Source organism: Plutella xylostella, chromosome Z (assembly GCF_932276165.1).
Source record: "Plutella xylostella chromosome Z, ilPluXylo3.1, whole genome shotgun sequence".
Classification (NCBI taxonomy): domain Eukaryota; kingdom Metazoa; phylum Arthropoda; class Insecta; order Lepidoptera; family Plutellidae; genus Plutella; species Plutella xylostella.
The window spans coordinates 6,303,813-6,330,036 of record NC_064012.1 but is presented as its reverse complement, the minus strand read 5'-3'; the positions used below and the strand labels follow the sequence as shown (position 1 = coordinate 6,330,036).

The window sequence follows — 26,224 nt, the reverse complement described above, 5'->3', positions numbered from 1 at the left end:
CCAATGTCTTCAGATGTATTGATTTTATCTATCCTGATATACTCTCCATGAAACTGGTCACCTAGGCTACCTTTGTATTGGCACCTACACATCCTAAGATAAGCTTTCAATAGCTAACAACAAAGGGGTAGGTCAGACAATTACTCTTTGTGTTCACCCCTTTGTATGTGTGTGCTAGATTGCATCTTAAGATTTAAACATAATATATTATGACTACATTAAATGTACAAGTATGCTTTATTTTCTTACCCCTAATTCTACAATAACCTAATATTATGTTAGGATAATGTTTACAAATATTTTAGTGTTAAATATTTAAAATGCTTGAATGAAACAGACAGCAGGATTGGGGCATTATTGTGGTCTTTCAAAAAAGCTTATTTATAGTGACTTTGTTTCAAATATTTACATGGTTGAACGAACTTTAAGTTGTAATGTATAAAGTACAGTTTTTCATACCTTATTGATAGTTTTTCTAAAATTAAAACATACATTACCTTTTAGTTTACATAAAAATAAAAATAAGCAATGCTGCAAGCCGCACAGCCTTCATTAAGTTAAATTTTAAGTTGGTTGTAGAGCCAAAAATGAGTTAGTTGATAAGTAAATACCATAATTATTTTAATAACTAAAGCTTAATAGAGAGTACAAATAATATTTTTTAAGTGTTTAGGAAAGTACTGAGAAATCTATTTATAAAATACAATGCGGATTTTGCAGAATCATGGAAATCGCCAAGGCTAATTATTTGTATAGGTATGGAATTATTCATAAAATTAACTTCCTATGTCTTTATAACTGTGAACCAAGCATTTAAACATAAATATTATGTTGAAAACAATGTAAAATGATCACACTTGTTGCCTGGTTTAGAGTTACTTGTGTAAAATGTTATGGGTCCCAAGAACACAGTTTCATGTAAATAGAATTATGATAGATATATGCACTTGTTGATGAAATAGTGTTCTTGGTATCCCTAGGGACGCAAAGCTTATTGTTAAATAGAAACTAAATACCATCTTGTACAATTTTTGCCACTATTTAGGAAGATAATCTTTTACTTTAGGTCAAAAATATACACTATGCAGCTACAATGACTATGGAAGGAACTAAATGTGTGAATCTAAGAGAGGGATGAACTATGGTATTCCTGAATTTAATATTTGTTAAGGTGGCCATTTTTGCATTACATTGGTTTTAAAATATATAAATAAAACAGTCGCTGTGGCTGCAGGACGCACAGTTACTTATAATTATATTAATGTATATTAAATTACTTGACTGTACAATAATGTTTGATGAAATGATGCTAATTTTAGAAGTACATTTATTTATAAAGCAGTGGATATCCCTAAGGCTTGTTTTCAACTTTGAATAATAACACTATGGGAATAAAAGGCATTGAAAAATACTTGTGAGTAAGCAAATGTCATACAGCAACTTATTCTCGGAGTAGCCTTATTCTTCAATGCTGAAATCAGGCCTAAGGGATATTATGGTTTATATTTAATAAATTGCCTCATTTCATCTCAAATATGTATGTAGGCTATACTAAAATAAAAAGTAACAGTAACAAGCAAAGTTGTGAAAAATATGATGGAACTAGTATAAATTATCTTATTAATGGATAGCATTAAACTATATTTTGCTTCTTAATATTTACCAAAATAAATAATACATATTATTGAAGATAATATTACTTAATCCATTGGCATGTTGAACTTATCATATATTTTTTGACTTATACCACATATTAGATACAGTTGTTTTAGTCCTTACACTGACTTACTAACTACCTAATATGTACCTCTACTACGCTCAGCTTACAGATATATAATTTTTTTTTAGATCTATTTAACTTATCACTGATCACCTAATTTTACTATAACCTCATTGGAGATCACAACAAGCACAATTCATGACAAATCAGCAGTAACTAAAAGGGCACACAAACCTGAATAGTTCAGCCGGTGCCTCAGAGGCACTTCTATTGTATATGGACGACATCTTGAGGTCACTGACAGGACGGAGCTGCCAGAGTTGATCCTCCGGCTCCGTCCTGCGCCTCTTTGAGGAAGTACTGGCACCACTAGTGCTCGGTACTTCCCCGTCTCGCACTCCGCCGGTAGACCGCTTCGTGCCTCTCACTGACATGTTCAGGCTGTCTCCCCAACCTACATGTTCACGACCCCCTCACTGTTTTACACTTGGAGCGTGGCAGCAACATGGTGTAGAATGTCACATCGTCCACTACATGATGGCACTTTACTTTGTGTCCACACAACAGTACTTGATAAAACCTGGAACAGAGAGAGTCTAGTGTTAGTGCTAGGTATAGGTAGACGTCGCCCGGCGGCGTCGGCGGGACAGACACTGGACACACTGCGCGCACTTCTCCATACAGATGTTGTGACAGCTATAGTACACTAATCCATAAAACATACTGGCATCAAAACAATGCTAAGGCTCATCTGCTACCAAATACATGTCAAAATGCACTGCAATGTCCACATTAGAGGCATATAAGCACGTAAAGAAGCCTTTGCAGGAGCAATTCGACAAGATAAAGTGTTTTTTTACAGGAAATAGCACAAATTAACACTTGAAATTTATGCATTTTTATGCCCAACTGAGAGACATAGAGGGATGTTTACCTCGGGTATGATGATTATGATGGATAAACGAGGCACAAAGCACATTTTCACAACGTTTTACTAAGAATTAACAATAATTTAGTTTGACGTTTCACTTTATTGCATGAGCAGAATATATGGCGGGCCCGAGTGATGCAGGCCCGCTAACATCAACTCAGAGAGCATCCCGGTTTTGCCACTCTTGACGACTAAGCTTTTCATTTATTATGGGATCACTCACTACACACTAAAACTTATTTCGTTATACCCATTCTATAATATCGCCGTAAATATTTATCTCACAAGTAGTCTCCATTACTACATAACAAAAATTGACAGCATAGATAGCAGCACTGTTTTGTTGCCAGACTAACGTGACAAGTTTGGATTTTCATGCCGTTTCTTCCCTGTATTTTCATGTAAAATGAATGGTACACTATACAAATATTACTTTCCTAGGCTTATAATGCTAGTATATACCATAATATACCTCATAATTCACATACATTTTCTGTAACAGATATTTGGCGCCATTGATCCAAAAAAACCACTTGGTCACGTGACTATGTACGAATCATCAACGCAAGCCAAGTAAAATGGCCAAAACGCACATCGAGTTCATGTAATATCATTGGTTTTGAAAGGAACTTGAAGCAAAACTTATACATTGAGTTAATATTTTAACTCAGGTAGAAGTATGAATAGTTCAAACACCAGCACATATTCAATAAACATCAAATTATTAACAAATAGCACAAAATTCTTCAAATTATTTCGACATGAACTTAGAGCGAAAGATATCAATAACAAGTTACTGAATTTCGCCGATAGTTGGCGCTAGTAAATGTAAGGAAAAATGTTGTCAGATTAAAAATTGTAAAGTCAAGAATCGATTTTTATAAATATCCTTAGGAATGTTAAATATACACAAAATCTTACAAATAGGGGAATTAATAGAAAAAATAAACATCACAGTTTATTGAAATTGTATAAAGGTTTATTACAAAATTTTCCTACACATATGCATGATGCCTTCTACAATATTGTCTGTGGTACAAAATATGAGGGCAATGACGTGGGCAAACTTTTTCCGTTATCCACCAAACAACGAAAAGACATTATTATTCTGAGTAGCTGATTTTTTAAATCATTACCTATAGCAAGAGTACCCAGGCCCCAGGCACATATTTGTTCTATGTTTACTTGTTATGTTCAAAATTATTTTATAAATTCCGCGATACAGCGGCCTTGAAACCACTGTAAAACATGTTTTATGGAAATAAATACTTTTTACTTTACTTTACTTGTACTCATCTTGTACTTTTCTAACAAGAAGCTTGTATGTGTATGGTAAACTCTAGAGGGCCAAGTGTAGTTTTTCCTTAAGCAATCGAGCAGTAAAAGAGCTACTGCAGCGCGTATATACAGCTAGGTGGCGACTCTCCCGCGTCATCCAAATATTCCAAATTCGTGTAATTTAGTTATTCGCCGTTAGTCACCGAGTGGGTGCCTGGACGTCGGACCGTCGGTGCGGCGGCGTCCCGGGAGACCCAGATGGAGATGGCGGGATGACTTCGATAGGTTTTTGCCTCAATTGTCAAAAGAAGCACATGATTGGAAACAGTGGTCATAGAGGCCTTTGTTCATCATCAGTGAGACACCAACAAAACAGGCTTAATAAAATTACAGTCCATCAATAAAGTCATGAAAAGAAAGACTGCGTTTTCGCTAAAGAACGGCCGCTTCTGGCTGTATCTTCGGCAACTTCTACATTCTAGGTACAGGTAACTAGGTTTATTAGTTTTTGAGAGATGGGTTTTAAAAATTAGAATTTAACATGACCAGGGTTATGATTTTGCGCTAGTTCTTGTTACGTTCCTTGGATAGCGCCTTATAGGTCACCGCACATATTATAAGCTTAACGTAAAGGGATCGTAACCGTATCACCTATCGCCTCGACTTCAACCTTACGTAAGCACATCCACTCGACTACGAATAGGTGGTGACGCCGCGCTTACGGCTAGGGGACGCCTCGCGGCTGGCTCTACGACCGCTCGCTGGGTGATGGCAAGGCAAGTAGGCAGTAGTTTGGGCGCGGAGCCTGGACAGAGTAACGTAAGAGAAGCGACGGCTATTCGTAAGCCCGTGATAGGCTTACAGTAGGGAGTTTCAAGTAGGTTTCATAAAAATACGTGCTGACCATAAACCATTTATAGATACTTATAAGAAGAAGTAAAAAAGGAAAAAAAAATCGATGGGTGACTTAGAATAAGAACTAGGTAACTACTCATGTGTTATCTTCTTATTCTGAGTTCGGAAGACCCGTGGTGTTGACTTTCTAAAACTCGCGCCATCTATTGTCGGTTTTTTGTGGCTTTTGTCTATGGTAGAAAAGCCCTAGTGCAATCACCTCTGTAGCGCCATCTATCTTTTTTCTAAAGTACAAGTACAACTTCGAACAGCTTGCGTTCAAATCGAAATAAGAATTCACGAGATGACAGTCACTTCACACAGGTGGCAGCACAGAGCATTCTGTAAGTTGCGAATGATGTGCATGGTGGTAGATGTAACACCTTTGGGTACACCAGCTAGTCCAAGAAACATAATACAAGTCCCGATTCCGTGTTTTTTTGTTATATAAGTGCTATCATCACTCCTCCACAACGCTTAATTTTTTTCTCATGACAGAGTTCTGTGGCGATCCTTGGGTGAGGCTATAGGTATATTAGGTATGATAGAAGTAAGTAATACAACACTGTACTTGAGATTGAGAGTGTTATCTGCTAATTTATAAGTAGTTAGGTTATTATATTATATTATTATATTTATACTTACAAAGAATAATTCGCTGACCCAATGGTTAGTTGTATAGTTTACAGTGTCCCTGACTGCCATGCCATAGGTCCCGAAAACGGCCAATGGTTTTAAGACAGATATATCTGTGTTGGGTGTGTGTGATATCTTAAACCCGGCTGCCAAGCGTGGAGTATGGTAATAAAATATTTCACCAGTATTGGAGGACGCTCATGCGGCTCATGCAATACATTGGGTTATTTCTTATTTTATTTCCGGCTGTGCGTTTGCCTGTCTAGTTACCTACCTACAAGAAACATTTTAAGGGGATTTTAGGCGACGTTATTAAATAAAACACTTGTAATACTACATCATTTAATATATTATCATAAAATCTGTTAACATTGTTAAAAATATTTCCTTATATTTGAAAAAAATTTTACGCAGGTACTAAAACTTAGAATAGTTTCGAAAAACAATCAATTAGGTAGGTACATGCGTAGTCTGTAAGAACAAAACTATTACAGTTAGTAAATTTTTCTAAATGACTTTTATCGCCTATAAGTAATTTCTTTTTTTATATTATAGATTTATATTATTCAGTATAAGTGTTACATTTGCTTTTATAAAGCGGTTGTTAACATGTTATAAAACTTATAAAATAAACTTATATTAATAATTTCAGTGTAAACTATAGTGACAGACATAGATTACAATGGAAGGGTAAATTTTCGATTCAACGGTAACATATAAGCGTGAGCCAAGATACCGCTCAATCTTTCTAGTGATAGTGATACAAAGTTGATATAGCAGCGTATACAATTAATAACAAAATAGATGTAATGCTGTGACGAAGTAAACCATGGAGTAATTTTCTGAGGCTTCTAGTATAACAAAATGTAAATGTCGTTTAAAAAAATCGCCATGGATACACTTTACCTTTGTGGGATATTGAATGAAGAAATAATATATGTTTTATTAGAACGAGAATATTTAAGAGATCGCATGTGAAAATGTGCTGTAAAAACTTGCTCTTGTTGGAAGGACTAGTTATTCGTTGTAATTATAAAAAAAGATTGTCTCATAAAAAACTCAAGCATAAACCCATAACAATATACATATTCACACATGTTCATATAATATTATTATGAATACAGGCAAAAGCACTGTTATCTTGATGATTATCTGAATATAATTATAGTTTTTTTTTTGTTTAACATGGGGTTATTCAATTGATAATTTTATACGTTAATATATTATAAGATATACAAGAAAAAAACTTAGAACACAAAATACTTAACAAAAAAGGGTCACAAGCAGATTATTTCACTACATACTTCTATATACTTAAATAAATTCGTGAAAGGTACATGGTATACTACTCCTATGGGTCTCGACTCGAACTTCTCTCAAAAATTGGAATTCATGACACCTATAGTCCTTTTTAGGAGGTACCGGTATCTAATTTTGGCTCACACAAAAGCCTAAACGCCATTGGAACGTTTAATTCAAATAATAATTTACTAGGTATTTTTTTATTCCGAAAACCATACATAAGATCATAGTAAATAAACGGAATGCTCAGATAAAAAAGAGATTCAGGTAAAATTTATTATATTTAATGAAAAAAAAACCTAAAACTAGTTTGAACCTGATCAATGCATCGAATTAACATAAAATTAACTAAAAAACTAATGTTAATTTTATGTTATTGTATAACTAAATGAATTGTAGGAATTTTATTGATTTTTGTTTAAAGTTATTGTAATTTAATGTCAGCAAAAAAATATAAATTTATATAATTCTTAAAAAATGCATGAATAATTATAAAGTGAATTTAATTTAATAATTATAAAGTGAATTTAATTTAATAATGTCAATTGCATGTTCAAAATTTATATTGAATAAAGGCTTTATTATTATTATTATTATTATAATGCATCGAATATACGGCCTGAGGAGGGTCCCTTAGAATGACCAAATGAAAAGAAAACCTTGTGCATTCACCCATTCACCCTGTATAACGAAGTGATCGTCATCTTTATGCAGAATTACTATAAATTTACCAGTCAGCCTTTTAACGATTACAATGTAAATCCTGTAATCATTTGCACAGCTGTATTATAATAATAGTAAATGTTTTTCTATGCTCCCTTCAAATACATTAATATAAAAAAACTTTTCCTAAGTTGTTAAATAAAAATAATAAAATTTGCAAGTTTTATTAAATACGCAAAGTGATCAAGGCTACAATGACATATTTTAGAAAGTTTTTATTGTATTATGCTAATTGTTATGTAAATATTTAGAATATTACTTTGGTTTGGTGGTATAAAATATAAAGAAGGTACAAATAACCCTTTTCACAACTTCAATATTTGTGATTTAGTTTCTTGTTAATGTTAATTATATAATAAAGTAACGAGATAATCTGACGTAGTTGGCACTCATGAGGTGGCGGCTTAGTACAACCCAGAGAAGAGAAGTTGACCAAAACTCTTCCAGTATAACAAATGGTAGGTATTTGTGACTATGGTGTGGCCAAACGATGAAATTAAATCTTTTCTTTTGTTTACATTTTGCTGTTTACACGCGGCTTGCAAAAGCAATGGCACTATTATTTAATTCAATGGAATTCGAATGACTTTGGTGTGTGTGAACTGATTGGGTGGTGGCTGTGAACTATGAACTGCAAAACACTACATAAATATTGTCTATGTCACGGATAAGTTTGCAGGTGTAGGAATGTAACTATTTTGGACGTATTTATTTAATCAGGAACCGCAATTAATTCAGATTTTCTGTTACCTACAGTTAATATAGAAACATATATTTGAAAATTACTGTATAGTCTATATCAAGAACTTATTCCAATATAAAAATGTATGTTAAATTGGAAATTATACAATATGAACGAAAATAACTAAACCAAACTTAAACCTATACATTTTTTGTTAGTTTTTTAGAAGATTATGCTTTGGTACCATATAAAAACTTACGATTATATCTTAGAATTAAAATAGTTTATACCATAACGTTATTTTATATATAAACAAAAGATACTTAATGTTAGATTCGGCAACAAGCTTCATTAAAAATGAATAACTCAATCCATCAACAAATTATATTAATATTTTTATAACTATGTATTTTTATGATTTAAAATATTCTTAATATTATGATTATGTAAAATAATTGATATTTCTACGTAAATTATATTTAGAAAGTAAAACACCTGGAATGAAATGAAGAGAAATATGGGAAGTAATAATAAGATGAAATAATAAGACGTGTGTGAATAATTTTATCAGTTCTTTTCTAAGTATATAAATATATATATTGTCTACTCCAAATATTTAATGAAAGTTACTATTTCGGTGAGAATAAAATCAAACATGTGTGAATCTAAACCCCTATACCAATACAATACATATTTTATGTGTAACCAGTGAAGCTGGTACGTTTTAATACTCGCAGAAGTAATCAGGAAGTGAAAGGAAACATTACATATATATTGAATATATGTATTATTAATCTCAACAATAACCTGCTCTGATAGAAGTAATCGCCTACAGTTGTGCGAATCACGAGTGACCTACACCTCAAGAGATTCCTAGAATCTACCAACGAATTTCCGAAGTTGGAATGATACTATCACTTAACTTTCACCAAGTGCTCTCCTCGCGTACCTTCAACTAAAATATATATATCATCATATAGAATCATATATTATATATACGAGTGCGTTCAAGTTTAACCAATGCGGACGACAGCTGTTGAGTATGATTATAAACAGACCTGACATAGACCGATTGCGTGTAACGCTTAGAAAGATGTAGTATTTTTTTTCATACACATATAAGATTAATATTGATTCCATTATACATCAAGAATATTTAAATAACGCCAGAGGCGATTAACTAACAATCAGGTAGACTCGTAAGACTTAGTAGTTCCGTTTACAGCTTAGCTTTCAATTGAGACTTTACAAAACATTCCTTTGCCGACATGCCACTCGTTATAATTCCAAAAAATACTCATGAATAAAAGTGTCAAGACATTCAAATGCAATCTTCATAATATCCATACCACACTACGTCATTCTCTATTAAAATCTCAATTTAAAAACGCAGCTTCGAATAGAATACAGAGCCTTGCGAGCGCACCGATTGGCTGGGAGCGGGCCAATGGCGTGGCTCTATAAGGATGCTGTTTTTAGATGATAAAGATGGACTCCTGGTTCTCGAGCAGGAAGTCGGTGAATGCGTTGATCGGAGCGATGGCCTGGAGCGACATCTGGCCGCTGGGAGGCGACGCCAGGTTCGGCCCGAACACCACGGCCAGATTGGAGCTGGTCATCTTGTTCAGGCAACTGCGGTCCTGCACCTGGAAACACCATGCGTACTTTGTTAGTTGGTGGTCTTCAATATGGGAGTATCTATTTGTGGTATAGAAAGAGATCTGTTCTAAAAGAAGAACATGGTGTGGCTCTATGTGTATCTGATAGAAAAACGGAATTGTTACCAAATAATATATAATAATGTAATGTAAAGATACGAGTATAATCGTTTGCATGCATATTTCCAACCAATAATGTAGACCTAAAACGCCGCGCCGCCGCCGCCGGCATTTCGTAACTACTAAATAATTCATGCAGATTTAATTTTAAATATAACAGACCTAACATTCAGCTGCAGTGACCCACAAACGAAATCGATTTTGTTCACAATGCCCTAGACTCTGGCTAAAATGAGAATATTTCTGAATATATTATTTAATAGAATATCTTAACTTACAGAATCGAAATGGATCATTTCAAAACTTTACAGAGTCATTCTATTTTTTTAAAGCTATAGATCGCATTCATTTGCGTGCTTTGGGAGCTATAGGCTGACGTTGATGATGTATTGTATTGCATGTAAAAGTAGCGTCGTCTGTTCTAGTACGCTAGTACAGTAACCTTCAAAGAAAACTTTGCGTAGTTTGAATTTCCATTACTAATAGCAGGGGGTCAGGTTTCTCTGCCTCTCACTGTACATTATACTGACCTGCCACAGGAACTGGATGACATATTTCAGCAGCTTGTAGTTGTCCAGCGGCAGGCGCTCCAGGATCAGGATCTTCACTTGGCGAGGCTTTTCCTTGTTGGACCAGCCTGGAAATATACGAGAGTGTGATGTTAATACCAGTTGCCGAATAGACACACATTTTTATTGAACACTTTGAATTCAGAAAATTTTGAATAGATTTCTATGAAAGAATATAAAAATTCCATGTTTTCCCTAAAAATATATTTGCTTTTTAAAAATATATCGCAGTAATCATAAAAATTTGTTCAGTACGATCCCCTGAGTCAGCCCCTTTCGGCTTAGTATGCCACTTCTCCATACACCACCAACCCGCACTAGGCCAGCGTGGTTGACTAGGCCTACCACCCTTCCTTCATTGAAACCCCAGTAGTAAGGAGGTGGATGATGGTGATACCGCTTTTGCACCACCTTGTATTAAAGTAAATTAGACTCACTCTGGAACTGCAGAATCTCGTCGTACAGGCTGAACGTCAGCACCGGCTCCTCGAGGTCGCGCAGGAACGTCTTCAGCAGCACGGCGGCGGCGTGCGGGTCGCCGCGGAAGTCGAGCTCCTCGCCGGCGTTGCAGCGGCGCTGGAGGTCCTTGATGACCGTGATGTTGGCCGAGCGGCGGAAGATGCCCTCCGTCTCCAGAGCTGGAAGATTTTGGCCGAATTAGAATTAAATATTTTAAAAAGGGAACTATATTTCTTGCCAGCAAAGTTTATTTTTGTCATCAACTTGTATCAGCAAATTAATAGATCAACCGCAACAATATATTTTTGTCCTCAAATAAATAAAAAGTGTCCTCTGGTATGAATCAGCCAATAATATCAATACAAAAATCTAAAATAATAGATGGATTGCCAAAAAATTTTAGTTCATTACATAAATAAAAACTTTGTATGCAGAATATTATTTTTGCTCCTCAAATAATAACTGCGCCCGCAGAATAGTAGATTTGCCAGCAAATATATTGACTCTAGGTCGCATGTTGCGATTTCTTTTTAATTCATATTTTATCAGCATTGCAGTAGTTACATTATGATTGGTCCAGTTATTAAAACATTATAATTCGTTAGCAATTTAATACATGAGTTTACAAATTAGCGGAGACGGTGCTATGGAGAGAGCTATGCTTGGAGTTTCTCTGATGGATCGTATCAGAAATGAGATTATCCGTCAGAGGACCAAGGTTACCGACATACTTAGCTGTCAAAATATGCAAGCTGAAGAGGCAGTGGGCTGGTCATATCTGCCGAAGAACCGATAACCGTTGGGGTAGACGAGTTCTCGAGTCGAGACCACGAACAGGCAAACGGAGCGTGGGACGCCCTCCTGCCCGCTGGACTGACGATCTTAGGCGGATAGCCGATAGTGGTTGGATGAGGAAGGCAGAGGACCGAATGTTGTGGCACTCCTTGGGAGCGGATCTATCTCCACCAGTGGATGATTATTGGCTGATGATGATGATGATGGAAAGAGGAAGTTTAAGTTTTAATTACAATAAGATTGCTTTTGATTAGAAGAAGATTAAGGTTTAAGTTATAATTAGAAGAAGGTTGTTTATGTTGTTTTTAATTAAGAATATTGATGATTTAAACTTAATTTTTTGTTTCATTTAAATATTAAACATAACATCGAGTTATGTGGACATACCTATTAAAATATATACATAAATGTTAACTTGCCACTTGATCATAAATCCCGGCAATTTTAAGTGATTAATTGTTGAATTTATTTAAAACTAGCTGTTGCCCGCGAGCTTCGCTTCGCCTTAAAATTATGTTGTCGTGGACGACTCCCGAACTACCTACCCAATAACATGCCATGGTGGTATTAAATTAGATGAAATTTGACAAATACGTAAGTACGAAGATACTTGACTAAAAATGATTTTCATGACTTCATTGAGCAAAGACTTGTATAGCAATGGCAGAATAGTAATTTATAAATATTTTATTTCAAGCATCTAACTTATGCAGTTTTGGTTTTTTTCATACTACTTATTTTTGTTCACTTTAACTCTCATTTTTCAAAACAAAACCATAACTTTACTAAGGTGTGCAGACATGTTAGATTGAAAACATCTAGGTATCTTGTATTATCCTATTGTAACTAAGCTTTACGGCTGTTTTAACAGCATGCAGATTTCATCACGCACGTGGGATAGCACGCCATTTTCCCGCATCTCGTGTGCATATTCCACGCGTTACAATGAATACTTGTATGAACGCGTGCGGGGAAATCAAGCGTGCGTGATCAAATCCGCATGCTGTTAAAAACAGACTAAGTTAATGCCGAATTTCAACCGCTAACTCCGGTTTTTGTGTGAAAATACGGTACCTAAGCTACGTCCTACGTCGATCGACGATCTACGTATCAATCGTCGACGATCTACGTACTTCCAAATTTCAAGTGCCTACGCTACGTTTTGCCTGTGCGTGTCAGTCATGGGAATTCCGTATAGAAAATCTCTGCACATTTTTCCTAAAACACCTACGTAATAAGTTTCATGGTTTAATGGTTTTATCTTCAAAAATGACGCATAAGAACCAAATTTTAATGACAATGTAAACCTCGTGTTGAAAAGTACAGTCGCTTATTGGGTTGTTTTCGAGGACTATATAATCTTACTGCAACTACATACAAACTATAAGTACATTAGCTAAAATCAAACCATACCGCGATCTATATCCGATCTGACAACGCCATCTAGTAGAGGACATAGCTACTATATAAATTAAACTTCTAAAACTCAACACCCAAAAAACTTTCAACCCCTATATTACACCCCCACACACTGGTTTTTTTTTTAAATGCTAATTATTATTTTTTTGTGATTATGTAGTGCCTAAATACAAAATATAATGTTTTTATCTTCAAAAATGACGAACTTCATACAAAATATGAACCTCTATCTTCATCAATTTTCATCCACTCACAAATCGAAGTTTCAAAAACGCTAGAACAAAATGTTTAATTATTGCTCATCAAGTGCTTAAATATAAAGTTTATTTAAAAAAAGATCTACCCCGGCCGGGAATCGAACCCGGGACCTTCGGCATAGCAGTCAGGGTCACTAACCACTACGCCAGTCAGCCGTAGTATTTTTATCTTTTAGAATTAAGTATTCGCATACAACTTTTAACCCCCCCTTTTAACCCCTTACAACCTCCGTTTCGCAATAAAAAGTAGCCTATGTTCTTTCTCAGGGTCTAGACCATATGTATACCAATTTTCATTCAAATCCGTTCAGTAGTTTTGGCGTGAAAGAGTAACAGACAGACAGACAGACAGACAGTTCCGCATATAACCAACAGATGGCACTAAAATCGCAATACAGAGAGCTTGTATGGAACTGAGGCCAATTAATATGAAGATCCTACATCGCAGTATTAAAGTTTTTCAGTTGTCTGAAATAAATACAAAACCTAATAAGTTAAATCTATTCTATAGTAGGAGAGTCAGACAGTGACTTTCGCATTTATAATATTAGTTAGGATTGTTTGGGGGCAAAAATTTGCTGGCAAATCTACTATTTTGCCTTCAAACCTATTATTTAGCAAATTCAAAACGGATTTAATTGGCGATCGTTTAAATGACACCCTTTTAAAAATAAAAGAAAAGCTTTTTTTGTTGCTTTATTTATTCATTTAGTACGAGTATATGTAATGTTTTATACTCGTATCGTACACCACAGTTAACTCTAATCTCAATTTTTTAATTTTTATAACTCTCTTCCTTTCAGAGATTGCTATAAGCAATACGGCCGCCTTTATGTACTGTTCTTATTTTCAAATTTTATATTTTTATTTTTTTTAGTAGATATATAAATTTTATATTGTATAAGTATATTGTTTTATATTGTATTGTAAAAGAAATGAAAAGAAAAGAAAAGGAAAGGAAAGAAAAGAAAAGAAAAGAAAAGAAAAGAAAAGAAAAGAAAAGAAAAGAAAAGAAAAGAAAAGAAAAGAAAAGAAAAGAAAAGAAAAGAAAAGAAAAGAAAAGAAAAGAAAAGAGAAGAAAAGAAAAGAAAAGAAAAGAAAAGAAAAATATGTAAATAGTACAAAAAGGCAGCCTTATAGCTTAAAGCAAAATCAGAAAACCTTAACCACTACCGCGCCCGCGAAGTCCAAGTGAACAAAGAGTACGGGCTAATGATAATGAAAGACAACCTAACTTTACCCCTAAGAATTAACCTGAGTCTTGACCTAGAAGCCTGCTTAGTGCTTACGATGAATGGTCCCAGGTTCGAATCCAGGCCGAAGCAGAAGCTTGTATAATCTCGGGTCGTGGTTGTTCAATATTAGATTTGCGTCACATCTCCAACCCGCCTGCCAAACGTGGAGATATTAGCAACTCAACCCTCCAATATTCCCCATCCCCAAACCCCATAACCATCATCTCACGAGCCCATCAGTGTAGGTAGGTATACAATTAATTAATTATAGACATAATCCAATTCCCATGACCCATACCTATCACTACATCATCACGGGCCCGCGTGTATAAATGTACAGACTCAGACAGAGTACCTACATAATGTGTAATCATGATCATCATCAATGAGTTTAAGTCAGCAGCGCGCGATCAGCAACGACGTAAATCCTGATCCTACCCGCATTTCCTTCCGCCGGCTTCGAAGGTCACGGTTACGCTTATTTAATACGTTCAATACTCGTGTATTTAATAATCGTTCCCTGAACCAGCATTTTAAAATATTTACTCTCTTATTTCCAATGCCTGCAATAAAAGTTTTCCAGTTCAAAAAATATTGGATGATACCGATAAATAAGAGACAATTAAAAATCGATACCGTCTAGTTAGGATCAGTGTTTACACGGTCTGTTAATGTCGGTATTCTATTAAGGATTGTTTATCTTCATGAAAGTAATATTTTTCAGTGCACCCACGCGTTTAAGTATTACATATCAGCTGAGGAACCGCAACCGATGCGGTATATATTAATATATACCTATTACCTAGTACCTCACGATTGATACATGGTTATCCCAATTCTGACTTCTGACACACTGAAAATTGTGTGGGAGGTAATCAATAAGCGTAGCATTGTGGTTCGTCTGTCATGATTGTCATCAGCTAATAATCATCGGCCCGACGCAAGCCTCTCCATCTCGACCACAAAGCATAATTCCCAAACCGATACACGTTCTCTACCGTGTATAGTTAAACCAACTTATCTTGTCCAATAACGACTGACTAAAATGTAAGCATAATATTTTAAAACCCGAGTGTTGACTACTGTTGACATAAAACTATTTTTTTAGATGTGACTAAAATTCTCTAACTCTCAATCCTTTTTAAAAATTTAACCTCAAATATATCGATAAAGTCTTTGCTATACTTGTACCTACCTACCCTAATGAGTCTAATAACGTAATAAGTCAATGGTGGTTAAGCTAGGTTGTTTTCACTAAAGTGGTGAATGTTAGTCAGATAGAGATGCGCCCTTTAATGCACTGTTAAGCAGAGGCTGTGAGGGTATATTTCGGTCCCGTTCTGTAGTGTACGGTTCAGCAAACGCTCGCATATCAAACATAGCTCATTATTGCGAGAGCGGGTAAGCAGAAGTCACGGGCGTTTTGATGTAAGGCTAAAATGGGCACAGCACGCGCCACCTTACCCTTTTAGTCCCAACATGCCTTACACCTACGCCTTACTAAACATAAATTTATTTTAAATAAAATAAGGTGTCTACCTGACATTATGATCGAATGCGCTGAACCTTTCGAAAATAAGAAGATAATATCGTTCATATTTATCCGATTTATACCAATTAAAAGAAATAATTGCTACCAAAAAAACAATCGAAGAAAAATGATTTATTTTTGCTGCTAAGAAGTCTCAAGTACCCGTGTCTCTAGGTCACCTACTGAGTACTTCTTATACTTATAAAAGCCGGTTTCTATGCCATAACTTTCAGTAGAAAAACACATAATAAGCATTTTTGACTGTGCTTTTTGTAAATAATGCGACTTTGGTAAACTATCAAATTGGTAATTGTTATGAAACTGCGCATTAAGAACGCAAAGTTGACACAAAAAAAACTTTGTAATTAAAAACCTATCGGCTAAGAGCGAATTCGATTCGCCCACGGAAGGTCCCGTTCCGTAAAATATAAACATAAAAAACATTATTTATTTCTGGAGAGAATATTACTCGATATTCAGCAAATATATCGAGTTTCCACCTGATGCACTTATCAATATCGGGTTAAATATTTATTAATAATTTGTTGTTATAGAGGCCACAAATATACTTTTCCGATGAAATTTTCAATGTCATCAGTAGTCACCTACCGAAGATAAATAGACAAAGGACGAACCGCTAAAAGTCTATTAGCAGTAGGGTCCCGTTCTACTTTGAGCCAAGTCCTTCTTCCACCTGTTGCCGATCGTCGGCTGATGATGCCCATGATGCCATCAGCCGTCCAAGAATCCATATTTTACATTCTTACTAAATACCTTGGACCGCGCGGTCAGACCGCTGTGGATCTGGAGACCCGGCTACTGACGCCCGATGACGCACCTAAAAGGGCCAGCGAACTCAGTTGGAGACCCGCGGCTATTGACAACCGCTGACCTACCTAAAGAGCCACAGAAGTCATAAAACTCACCGTCCAGAGTGAAGCCGACAGGAACCGACTATTGACGACAGCATACCTACCTAAAGGGCCACAGAAGTCATAAAACTCACCGTCCGGAGCCGACAAGAAGTTGACGCAATCGCGCACGACGGGCGGGATGCTGTCCCTCATGTCGGGGTGGTTCTCCCTGATGAACTGCAGGGAGACCCCGAACTGCTGCGTGGGCGGCGGCGCCAGGCTGCCGGCGGCGGGCGGCTCCTCGGCCCGGGCTTCGTCTGCGCGGTCGGCGCTGGCGCGGGCGGCTTCGGCGGCGCGGGGACTCTTGGAGAGCAGAAGCTTGTCGTACCTGACGGAATTAAAGGGCTACCGTCAGCAAAAGGGTAGATGAGGTTAGCGGCAGCTGTGCAGTGCGAATGCCCAAACGAGAAGGGCTACCGTCAGCTAAAGAATAGAACAGCTTAGCGGCAGCTGTGCGAAGCGCGAGCGAAATTCCCAAACAGTGGAAAACCTAAAGTGAATATGGACACTGAAACCTAAATTTACAAACTAACACTCGCAATTGGCACGATGAAATTTCAGTCGAAACAATGGAGATATCAGAAACATAGATTCGCAGTTGCAACCGACAAGTGCGTTTCAAAAATAGAGTATCATCGAAATATAAAATTATAAAAAAATCAATAAATCCAAAACGATAATATTAGTATTTTTGAAAAATGCACACGATTGTATAATGTATATAGCAGGATTAGGATCCACTAGAAACTATGCTTTCCGGAAATCACTGCGCTACTATAGTCTAGAATATTGAAACTGTAAAGAAATATCCTATAGAGTATCAAACTATAAAATTATAAAAAAGCACTAAATCCAAGAAAAAAAACTATAACTATTTTTGAAAAATGCACACGATTGTATATAGCAGGATTAGGATCTACTAGTAAGCATGCTTTCCGGAAATCACTGCGCTACTATAGTCTAAAATATTGAAAATGTAAAGAAATCCAATAAAATTCAAAAAAGTAATAAATCCAAAAATAATATATAATTATTTTTGAAAATTTCACACGGCTTTATATTACGTGCAGATCTGGACTAAAGTTCTAAAAGAAAGTAATTTATCCAAAAAATCCTATAGAGTATCGAATTATAAAGTTCTAAAAAATTAAAAAATCCAAAAAGATTTAATTATTATTTTTGAAAAATGCACACGGCTTTATATTACGTTCAGATCTGCACCTGGAAGCCACAAGACCTCAGGCTGCACCCTAAAATATTTTCAGACTGCACTCCAAAAAATTTCAAACTGCACCCTAAAAAATTTCAGACACCGGTGTAAAATTCGCGGAAACGTACTTGCGCCTAATATATGTCCCGATCGGCTCGATGGTGGTCCGGAAGACCACAACAAGAGGCCGCACCGCGATGCGAACAACCGCCACGAACTGTTTGTAAGCCATTATAAATTTCACTCAGAGAAATTGCACCCCCTGGAAGCGCAACGCAGTTGCCTGCGCGAGAGGTAAGTGAGTAATGAGAGGAAAAATTCAAGCTACCAAATGTTATGGGAGTCTCACTCGACTCGACTGCCTTGAACACTGAAAATAACCCACTCCTGCCTGTAAATCCCTAGGGAGGCAGACAGGTGCTAGGCACCCACGGGGTGTTTTATAACAATTCCCCATAACACAATACGCTTTCTTTCTTTGAACTTGAGGCCACATACCGCCTACATAACAAATATTCCGAAAAAATTATAAGCTCATATGTATTGTGAATATATCAATATTTTCGATGTATTGTACTTTTTCACGGGCTTACAAATAATGAACCTATTTCGCGACGTAAGTGGAAAGTTCTCGGAAAAACGCTAATTATCTAAATTTATTATTAAAAAATCTAACTCAACCAAACTACACTAAAAAACACGCCTAACAAAGAAAATAGCAATAAAGATCCAAAAAATATATACCTACTAAAGTGCATCATATAATAATTCTCAATTTTGTGAGGCAAGCGGACTCTTGCAGGGAGTCAATCCGCCCACCGCGCTTAGCACCAGATTAACGAGATTATACTAGTAAACATTTAAAAAAGAATATTTGTAAAAAGATGTACAGAAAAGTTCGCGCGAGCTGAAAACTTTAGAGTTCACCATCGGAGTCAACAGCCGCCGCGACAGCGCAACAGGTAGCAGGCACATAGCACAACTCGACACAGCAAAAAATGACAAGAAAAAAAAGAGAAAATTCGCGAGCGAACGGAAAAATTATCAACATACTAATAAATAATTTCACAAATCACATAAACCACCATAAGAGAGAACCGGGAAAGTTATTTCAGTAACTAACTTTTTATTCGTTATGAATTTCCTGAACATTGCGACCGCGACAAGGGGTTGAAAGGCGGGCGGGAGACTGCACTGGGCGGCAACACGGGTGCGTTTGAGACGCATATCCGATAAATTCACAGGATACTAAATAGGTAGAAATTAGAATATATACAGGGTGTTTAAAAAGCTCCATTCTGGGCTAAAAATAATCGATTTTCAGGCGGGCAAAGCAAAGCCAAGCAAAGCTGCTACGCTTGCTACGCCGGCTAACTTTCGGATAGCCGGCGTAGCAAGGCGGGTCACTAGGTAATCCACGGTTCAATCCCGGCAAAATATCGATTACCCAGAAGACTGATAAACCAACATTATTTTATGTACCTACTGTTTTTTTTAAATACGTACATATTTTAATTAAAGGAATAAATAACTTTATGAATTGTATTATTCGTAGCTTTTGACTGTGAATTCGCTTCGCCTGAAAACGTTTACCCGTTGAAATTCCACTATGAAGGCAGCCTATGTCACTGTTGCTGTGTGCGCTCCGAAATTCAGGATGAATTTTCAGGGATCATTTCCCACTTCAAAACCAGAAACAGGTAGCAATAAAAATATATAAATGGATGCACAAATGTTACGGAAAATTATTTCATTGGATATACGTTTTCAGGCGTAGTTTTCAGTATTAAAATTAATGTTTTGATTTTGGATATTTGTTTGATCAATTTAGCATGTCATGTCAATAATAATAATTTTATAATATATAAACGTTTAAATATATTATGTATATATGCGCATTATAGCAACACTAGGCCGTTTTTGGTATTACGTAAGATTAAAAATTTTATTTACATTTAATTAATAAATAAATAATAGTACATAAATAAATGTGTAGGGACATCTCACACACGGCCATCCGACCCCAAGCCTTATGCCAATTATGACTTTTTTCGATTTATAAACCAGTCAAATGTGTCTTATATAAAGGGTCAAGTTTTGATATTAGAAATAATTTGACACGTAAGTATTTTAAAAACTTTCCGTCTTGATTTCATCTTCTGTCACTTGTAAGATTTTATAAAAATATATATTTTTTGTATTTATCCGAGTTTGTTTTTGTACCCTGTAAGTCTTTATGAAGCATAGAAAACAAATACCTAGGCAATGTAGGAATAATAAAATATAGACAGTAATAAAATTGCAACATGACTGACGTTTAGAATTAGCCTCTCTTCGACTACACAGCAGGTAGAATAAACCGATGAAAAGAAAATTATTTAATGCAAGGATAAAGTGGGCTGCTTTTCAAGGGCTTCTATGTTGTAAATTATTATACAATTTCCTGGCATATTCTGAGATCGCAACAGCATATAATGCAGATTCGCCTGATTTCGTAATATTGCGTACGCTTCCGCACACGACAATAGATGAAGGTTTAAAAAGATAAAATATGCATTTTGCGAGCTGCATCGCCTTATGAAATAATATGAGCATGAAAATTACTAACTAAGGAGCTATAGAGGTAGCATAAATTTGCATCTAACTAAATACTCGTAGCTAAAACTACTAACTACTACTAAAAAAGTTTTCAAGAATCATATTAGGTATGTATATTTAAGTATTTATCATCGCCAGCGCCTAAACATATAAAACCTGCAAATATGAAGTCGAACAAACAATGCGTTTTGATTTGTTTCCCCGTCTGCGCTGGCCGTGGAAACAGATCAAAACAATAATTGAGTAGCATCGGCTCCCGCCTCGCGCGGCCGCCGTCAAGGGTAATAAAAGCACTTACTGTAGCACGGGCTCGGGGATGCACAGCTTGTCCAGGTCCAGGTGCTGCTGCAGCTCGTGAAGGTAGTTCACATACATCATCTTGCGCCCAAACTTCACACTGATGGCCGGTCTCAGCATCTGCCACACGATGCGGATGAAGTTGGTTGGGTGCACCAGGTACAGAGCCTTCAGATTCTTCTTGTATTTGCGGTCGAACGCCTTGTACGCCTTCCACAGCCACGACGGCGGCAGCTTGTTCTTGCTCGTCAGCCCGAAGTGGAAGTACACCACGCTGTAGTCTTGCTCCACGTATTTGTCGAGCGTGAACATCAGGTATCTAGCGGAAATTGGTTGTGTTTTTTATTATGTCTCTGCCAGTTTTATAGCACCATTAGGTATGTATTGGTGAACGGTTTTAGACCCCGGTCTCGTTCCAATTTTTATCTGGTTGACTGGACACACGGGTAGGGCAAAAATGTGATATTGCATATTTGAGATTTAGACGTAGGACTGAATGGGTGACCGTGGAGTTTCTGCGTAGACATCTGAAATCTGTATATGCACCAAACAAATCGATGGCCGTTGGCGTACGCGTGTTCTCAAGTGGATGCTACGAACAAGCAAACGTAGCGACTTCAGTCCGCTAGAGAGACGAGCTTAGACTTGTAGTGACTAAATGAGGAAGACCGAGGACAGAGTGTAGTGGGGTGGTCATGTATCAACTGTACCTTATGTGCTTACTTCGGGCACAATCTGGGCAGCGACTGATGCTAATCTGACGGGCCTATAATGTCCAGCAGTTTGATAAATAATTTATTGATGACTAAAATATAAAAATATATATGACAAGAGTCCAATGTGAAGTGTCGTGCCGTCGACCCGCTGGCGGCGGCCCGACGGTAAGTTTGCGGGTACGAATTATGCGACGGGCGGACCGACGGCGGGGCGGGCGGGGCGGTGCGGCGCTCGATCGCGACCGTGTCGCCCGTTTCGTAGACAACGCTATGTTTTTAATGCATTTGATTACATCGCCGTCGCGCCGCCCCACCGTCGCTCCGCTCGTCGCAAGTTTCGTACCCGTAGACAAAAAGTTAGTCCGAAGTATACGGTGCTGCTTCATAAACTCCTATAGTAATCTGATTATCATTATGGTGAAGATAATGATGATGATGGTGACACTAAACACGACCGTGACGATACAAATTTTAAACAACGAGATCAGACTGCATAATCACCAGTTCTACACTACAGGCACAAACCTCAGCAGCCGGTCGGGGTGCAGATCCTTGGATTGCGGCAGGCGGCAGGCGGACACCACGATGATGCGACGCCCCCCCTCGTCATCACCCACCACCTCCACGACGCCCGTGCTGCTCAGCTCGGCGAACCCTGGCTCATCGGCCGATGATGTAGCGATCTGGACAGAGACTACGGTTAGGCGGTTCACACACTTCGCCGCCTCACCACGCGGATTGCGGATTTCACGTAGTAAATTTCCGCGCGGTGAGGCGGGGGCAGTGTGTGCGGATAAGCGTTTTTTAGGGTTCCGTAGCCAAAATGGCAAAAACGGAACCCTTATAGTTTCGTCATGTCCGTCTGTCCGTCTGTCACAGCCGATTTACTCGGAAACTATAAGTACTACAGTGATGAAATTTGATGGGAATATGTGTTGTATGAACCGCTACAAAAATATGACACTAAATAGTAAAAAAAAGAATTGGGGGTGGGGCCCCCCATACATGTAACTGAGGGATGAAATTTTTTTTTTCGATGTACATACCCGTGTGGGGTATCAATGGAAAGGTCTTTTAAAATGATATAAAGTTTTCTAAAAAACATTTTTCTTAAAGTGAACGGTTTTTGAGATATCAGCTCTCAAAGTCGTAAAAAGTATGTCCCCCCCCCTCTATTTTTATAACTACGGGGTATAAAATTCTAAAAAAAATAGAGGTGATGCATGCTAATTAACTCTTTCAACGATTTTTGGTTTGATCAAAGTATCTCTTATAGTTTTTGAGATAGGTTGATTTAAAGTTTATTATATTTGCTGCTACGGAACCCTTTGTGCGCGAGCCCGACTCGCACTTGGCCGGTTTTTTTAATATAAACTGTCATTTTTGCTTACAATGATAATCCGCGGCTGTGCGCGGTCAAGTGTGTGCATCGCCTTAAAACGTGCGATTTTGAGTAAATTGGGCAGTGATGCTAAAGTCGAGAAATGAACGTTTTCACACACACACACACACACTCACGCCATGTACTAATGTACTCCCTTGCGGGGTAGACAGAGGTGCATTGATGCACCCACTTTTCGCCAGAGCGTTATGTTAGTCCCAATGTATAATAGTGAAGAATAGAGGACAAATATCTGTGTTTAAACAAATATCTGCCCCAGCCGGGAATCGAACCCGGGACCATCGGCTCAGTAGTCAGGGTCACTAACCACTACGCCATTCGGTCGTCGGAACGTTTTCATACCTTCCAATATACTTTTTAGATCTTTTTTTCCTTCTATTGAAAACATTTAGGGCCATTATAGAAACTAATGCGCCTGCGCATTTGAATATTATTATGTTCATTAATAATATTGTACAAGGCTTGCGCTAAGACACCACAGTACTTACAGTTAATAATATTTTTTCCTATTAAATTTTATAAATAATACGTAGTTTGATAATATTATTTGCGATAAAACTATCTACCTTATTAATAAACGAAAGTAAAATGGATAAAATAGAATAGATTACTAAATAGAAAATACCAATTATAACATAATCTGCAGATAATAAAGGCAAAGTTCAAAGAGCGCGTGGAAGTGCGGGCGCGGGCGGGACACTCGGTGCAGCGCTGATCTGTATTCGCGATGCAAAACAATACCAGAATCCAGCCACTCAGAAAATAACGATAGTTTCAGTTTCAGACAAGTGAGCTTTGATTGAATAAAAATCAACCCGGATGATTTTGTAATCAAATCAATTTCCTTTTCACTGAACTTAACTATGGAAAATCCTAGAAGTCTAATGAAGCGGTAGTCTTTATTGACCTTGCCCTTTCATGAAGAGAAAATTTCTAACCTTGCTCCATGGAAAAGTGGTTCAACAAATCGGACCCACCGGAGTTTCACACAAGTGCAATAACTAGCAATAACAACTTAACTTCATCTGAAAATGGCACTAAGGCCATCCTCATCATCTCATCCAACTATTCAACTAGCTTACATAGGTATATAGCGTAAAAAATATCAAATGATACATATGGAGACAACAATATAGTCTGAATAATACAATATTTCTTTGTTCTTTTCTTCGCGAGAAACTATTTATTTTCTTTGCCATACCTTAACACTCTTTGGTTACGTATTTTTATAGAGCCCTAATCTGAAATCAAAGGTGTCTTAACCGTACCCCGTAACGTAAACACCGGCTACCGTTCGCGTAAACATGTCCCTTAATGCGAGTAACAATAAATATGGTTTTCCGATGCGGAAAATTACACGAAGATTGAGGGTTTCGAGTGTGCCTCGCTTAGGTGCCACATCCCTCAGATGATCTATATCCGATCAAACGAACAAAGGCTCTACATATGCGAAAGATGCACAGCCTCTGCCGTTGCACGAGCGAAAGTGCTTGTCTAGCACGTGGGTGCCTCCGAAAATAGACGCAGCAATTAGAAATGATATGTGAATTTATTTTATTACACGTTTCGAATCTCAACACTTGGCATTGAAGGAAGATTATTGTTGAAGAGAAATGTTTTCGTATCGTTTCAGCCCACGAGCCCCCCTGTTGGGTGGCTAATTATTTGTTCATGGCCTTTACACTTGTGATGTCTAGACGATGCTACACTCATGCCTACCTCTTACAGTTAAATAGCTCTGATAATAGAATTTATGGTGGAATTTTTCGCGAAAAATTGTGTATAGAGAAATTATAGTAAAAGGCCGCTCTTTGGTGATGATTCCAATATAAAATATAAATCAATAAGCTAGACTCTTCGAATTTTATTCGAAACGGATTGCTAAGTACCTATAAAACTGTTACAGTGCTTGCATCTCTACTGCTTGAGCTTGCTTAAATATTTTTTTTTTTACATGACCTTTGTCGCAACAGGTTGAAAAAAAGGATCCTCTCCTAGATTTGATCGACTGTACCTAGTATACACTTACGAGCAATGGAAAACCTCCAGTGAAAGCAGCAACAAAATATTGTTATAAGAAAAAAATATGTGGTGACGACATTTTGTAAGAGGAACTTTTTCATTACTCGTGAGTGTACATCCGGCGCACCCTGGCGACCCGAGTCCAGATTTGATAACATTAACCCATCAAACCTCACAAAGGCTCAAATCGACTCGACTTGCAAACGAAACCAATCCTCCGAAATTGAAACGTTATATTTCAAAAACAACGAGCTTTAGCAAAAAGCTTGTGCAAAAAGTTTCCTCCATAATACCGGGAAATGTAGCCGACATTGACCGTGACATTGCGAGAGTTTTCTGAAACGGTTCACGTGAGATGGCAGCACCTGTAGCGTCCGGTAAACTCCTGTGCAACTATCCACGCGTCTATTTGTGTTTAAAAACGTTACAAAGCATTACAAAGGGAATATCACTTTCTTTTATTTTTTTCTCAAAGTGTCACTTTGTTGTTCAGTATTGAATGCGCAAATAGAGAGGGACAGGATTACTGTGTTTTTCAGGATTAATAATGTATAGTGCAGCAGTAATGTATAGGTCCTATATTAATATCCTTTGGTGCACATTAGAGTGATATCTGGGGGTGCACGAAAGGAGCCTAACTTTATACAGGCAGAGCCTAACTATAGAAGGCATTGTATTGAAAGTTTTTTTTTTTAAGTCAATCGCAAAACTGACTTTGGGTGCGCGGGGCAGTCATCAATCATTCTAGCGTTAAGAAAAACAGTAATTATTATACTATCGTACCCTTTTTAAAGTATGTACTTATTCCGTTCATCAAGGGCGTACCCAGGTAGGAGCAGGGGGGGCGGCTGCCCCC

At 37.2% G+C, this 26,224-nt stretch overlaps 2 protein-coding genes across 4 annotated transcripts in view; both read right to left on the bottom strand.

The window, feature by feature from the left end:
- LOC105380203 (PHD finger protein rhinoceros) overlaps positions 1-3,451 on the bottom strand; it is a 43,621-nt gene extending 40,170 nt beyond the window's left edge. The window contains exons 1-2 of one of the 3 annotated variants that reach the window (XM_048632374.1): positions 3,124-3,451; positions 1,955-2,300 (exon numbers count right to left, since the gene is read on the bottom strand). In XM_048632374.1, the coding sequence (XP_048488331.1) occupies positions 1,955-2,154 (200 nt within the window). In that variant the 5' untranslated portion in view covers positions 2,155-2,300; positions 3,124-3,451. Of the gene's footprint in view, positions 1-1,954; positions 2,301-2,654; positions 3,073-3,123 lie in introns of those variants that run through there. The other 2 variants (XM_038121607.2, XM_048632373.1) reach the window with 2 other exon arrangements.
- A 5,240-nt stretch (positions 3,452-8,691) lies between these two features.
- Positions 8,692-26,224, bottom strand: part of LOC105398116 (rho GTPase-activating protein 1) — a 37,495-nt gene continuing 19,962 nt past the window's right edge. Inside the window, exons 4-9 of the mRNA XM_048632603.1 lie at positions 22,470-22,627; positions 21,230-21,547; positions 17,216-17,451; positions 10,951-11,151; positions 10,475-10,581; positions 8,692-9,812 (exon numbers count right to left, since the gene is read on the bottom strand). Of these exons, the coding sequence (XP_048488560.1) occupies positions 9,642-9,812; positions 10,475-10,581; positions 10,951-11,151; positions 17,216-17,451; positions 21,230-21,547; positions 22,470-22,627 (1,191 nt within the window). The 3' untranslated portion in view covers positions 8,692-9,641. The remainder of the gene's footprint in view (positions 9,813-10,474; positions 10,582-10,950; positions 11,152-17,215; positions 17,452-21,229; positions 21,548-22,469; positions 22,628-26,224) is intronic.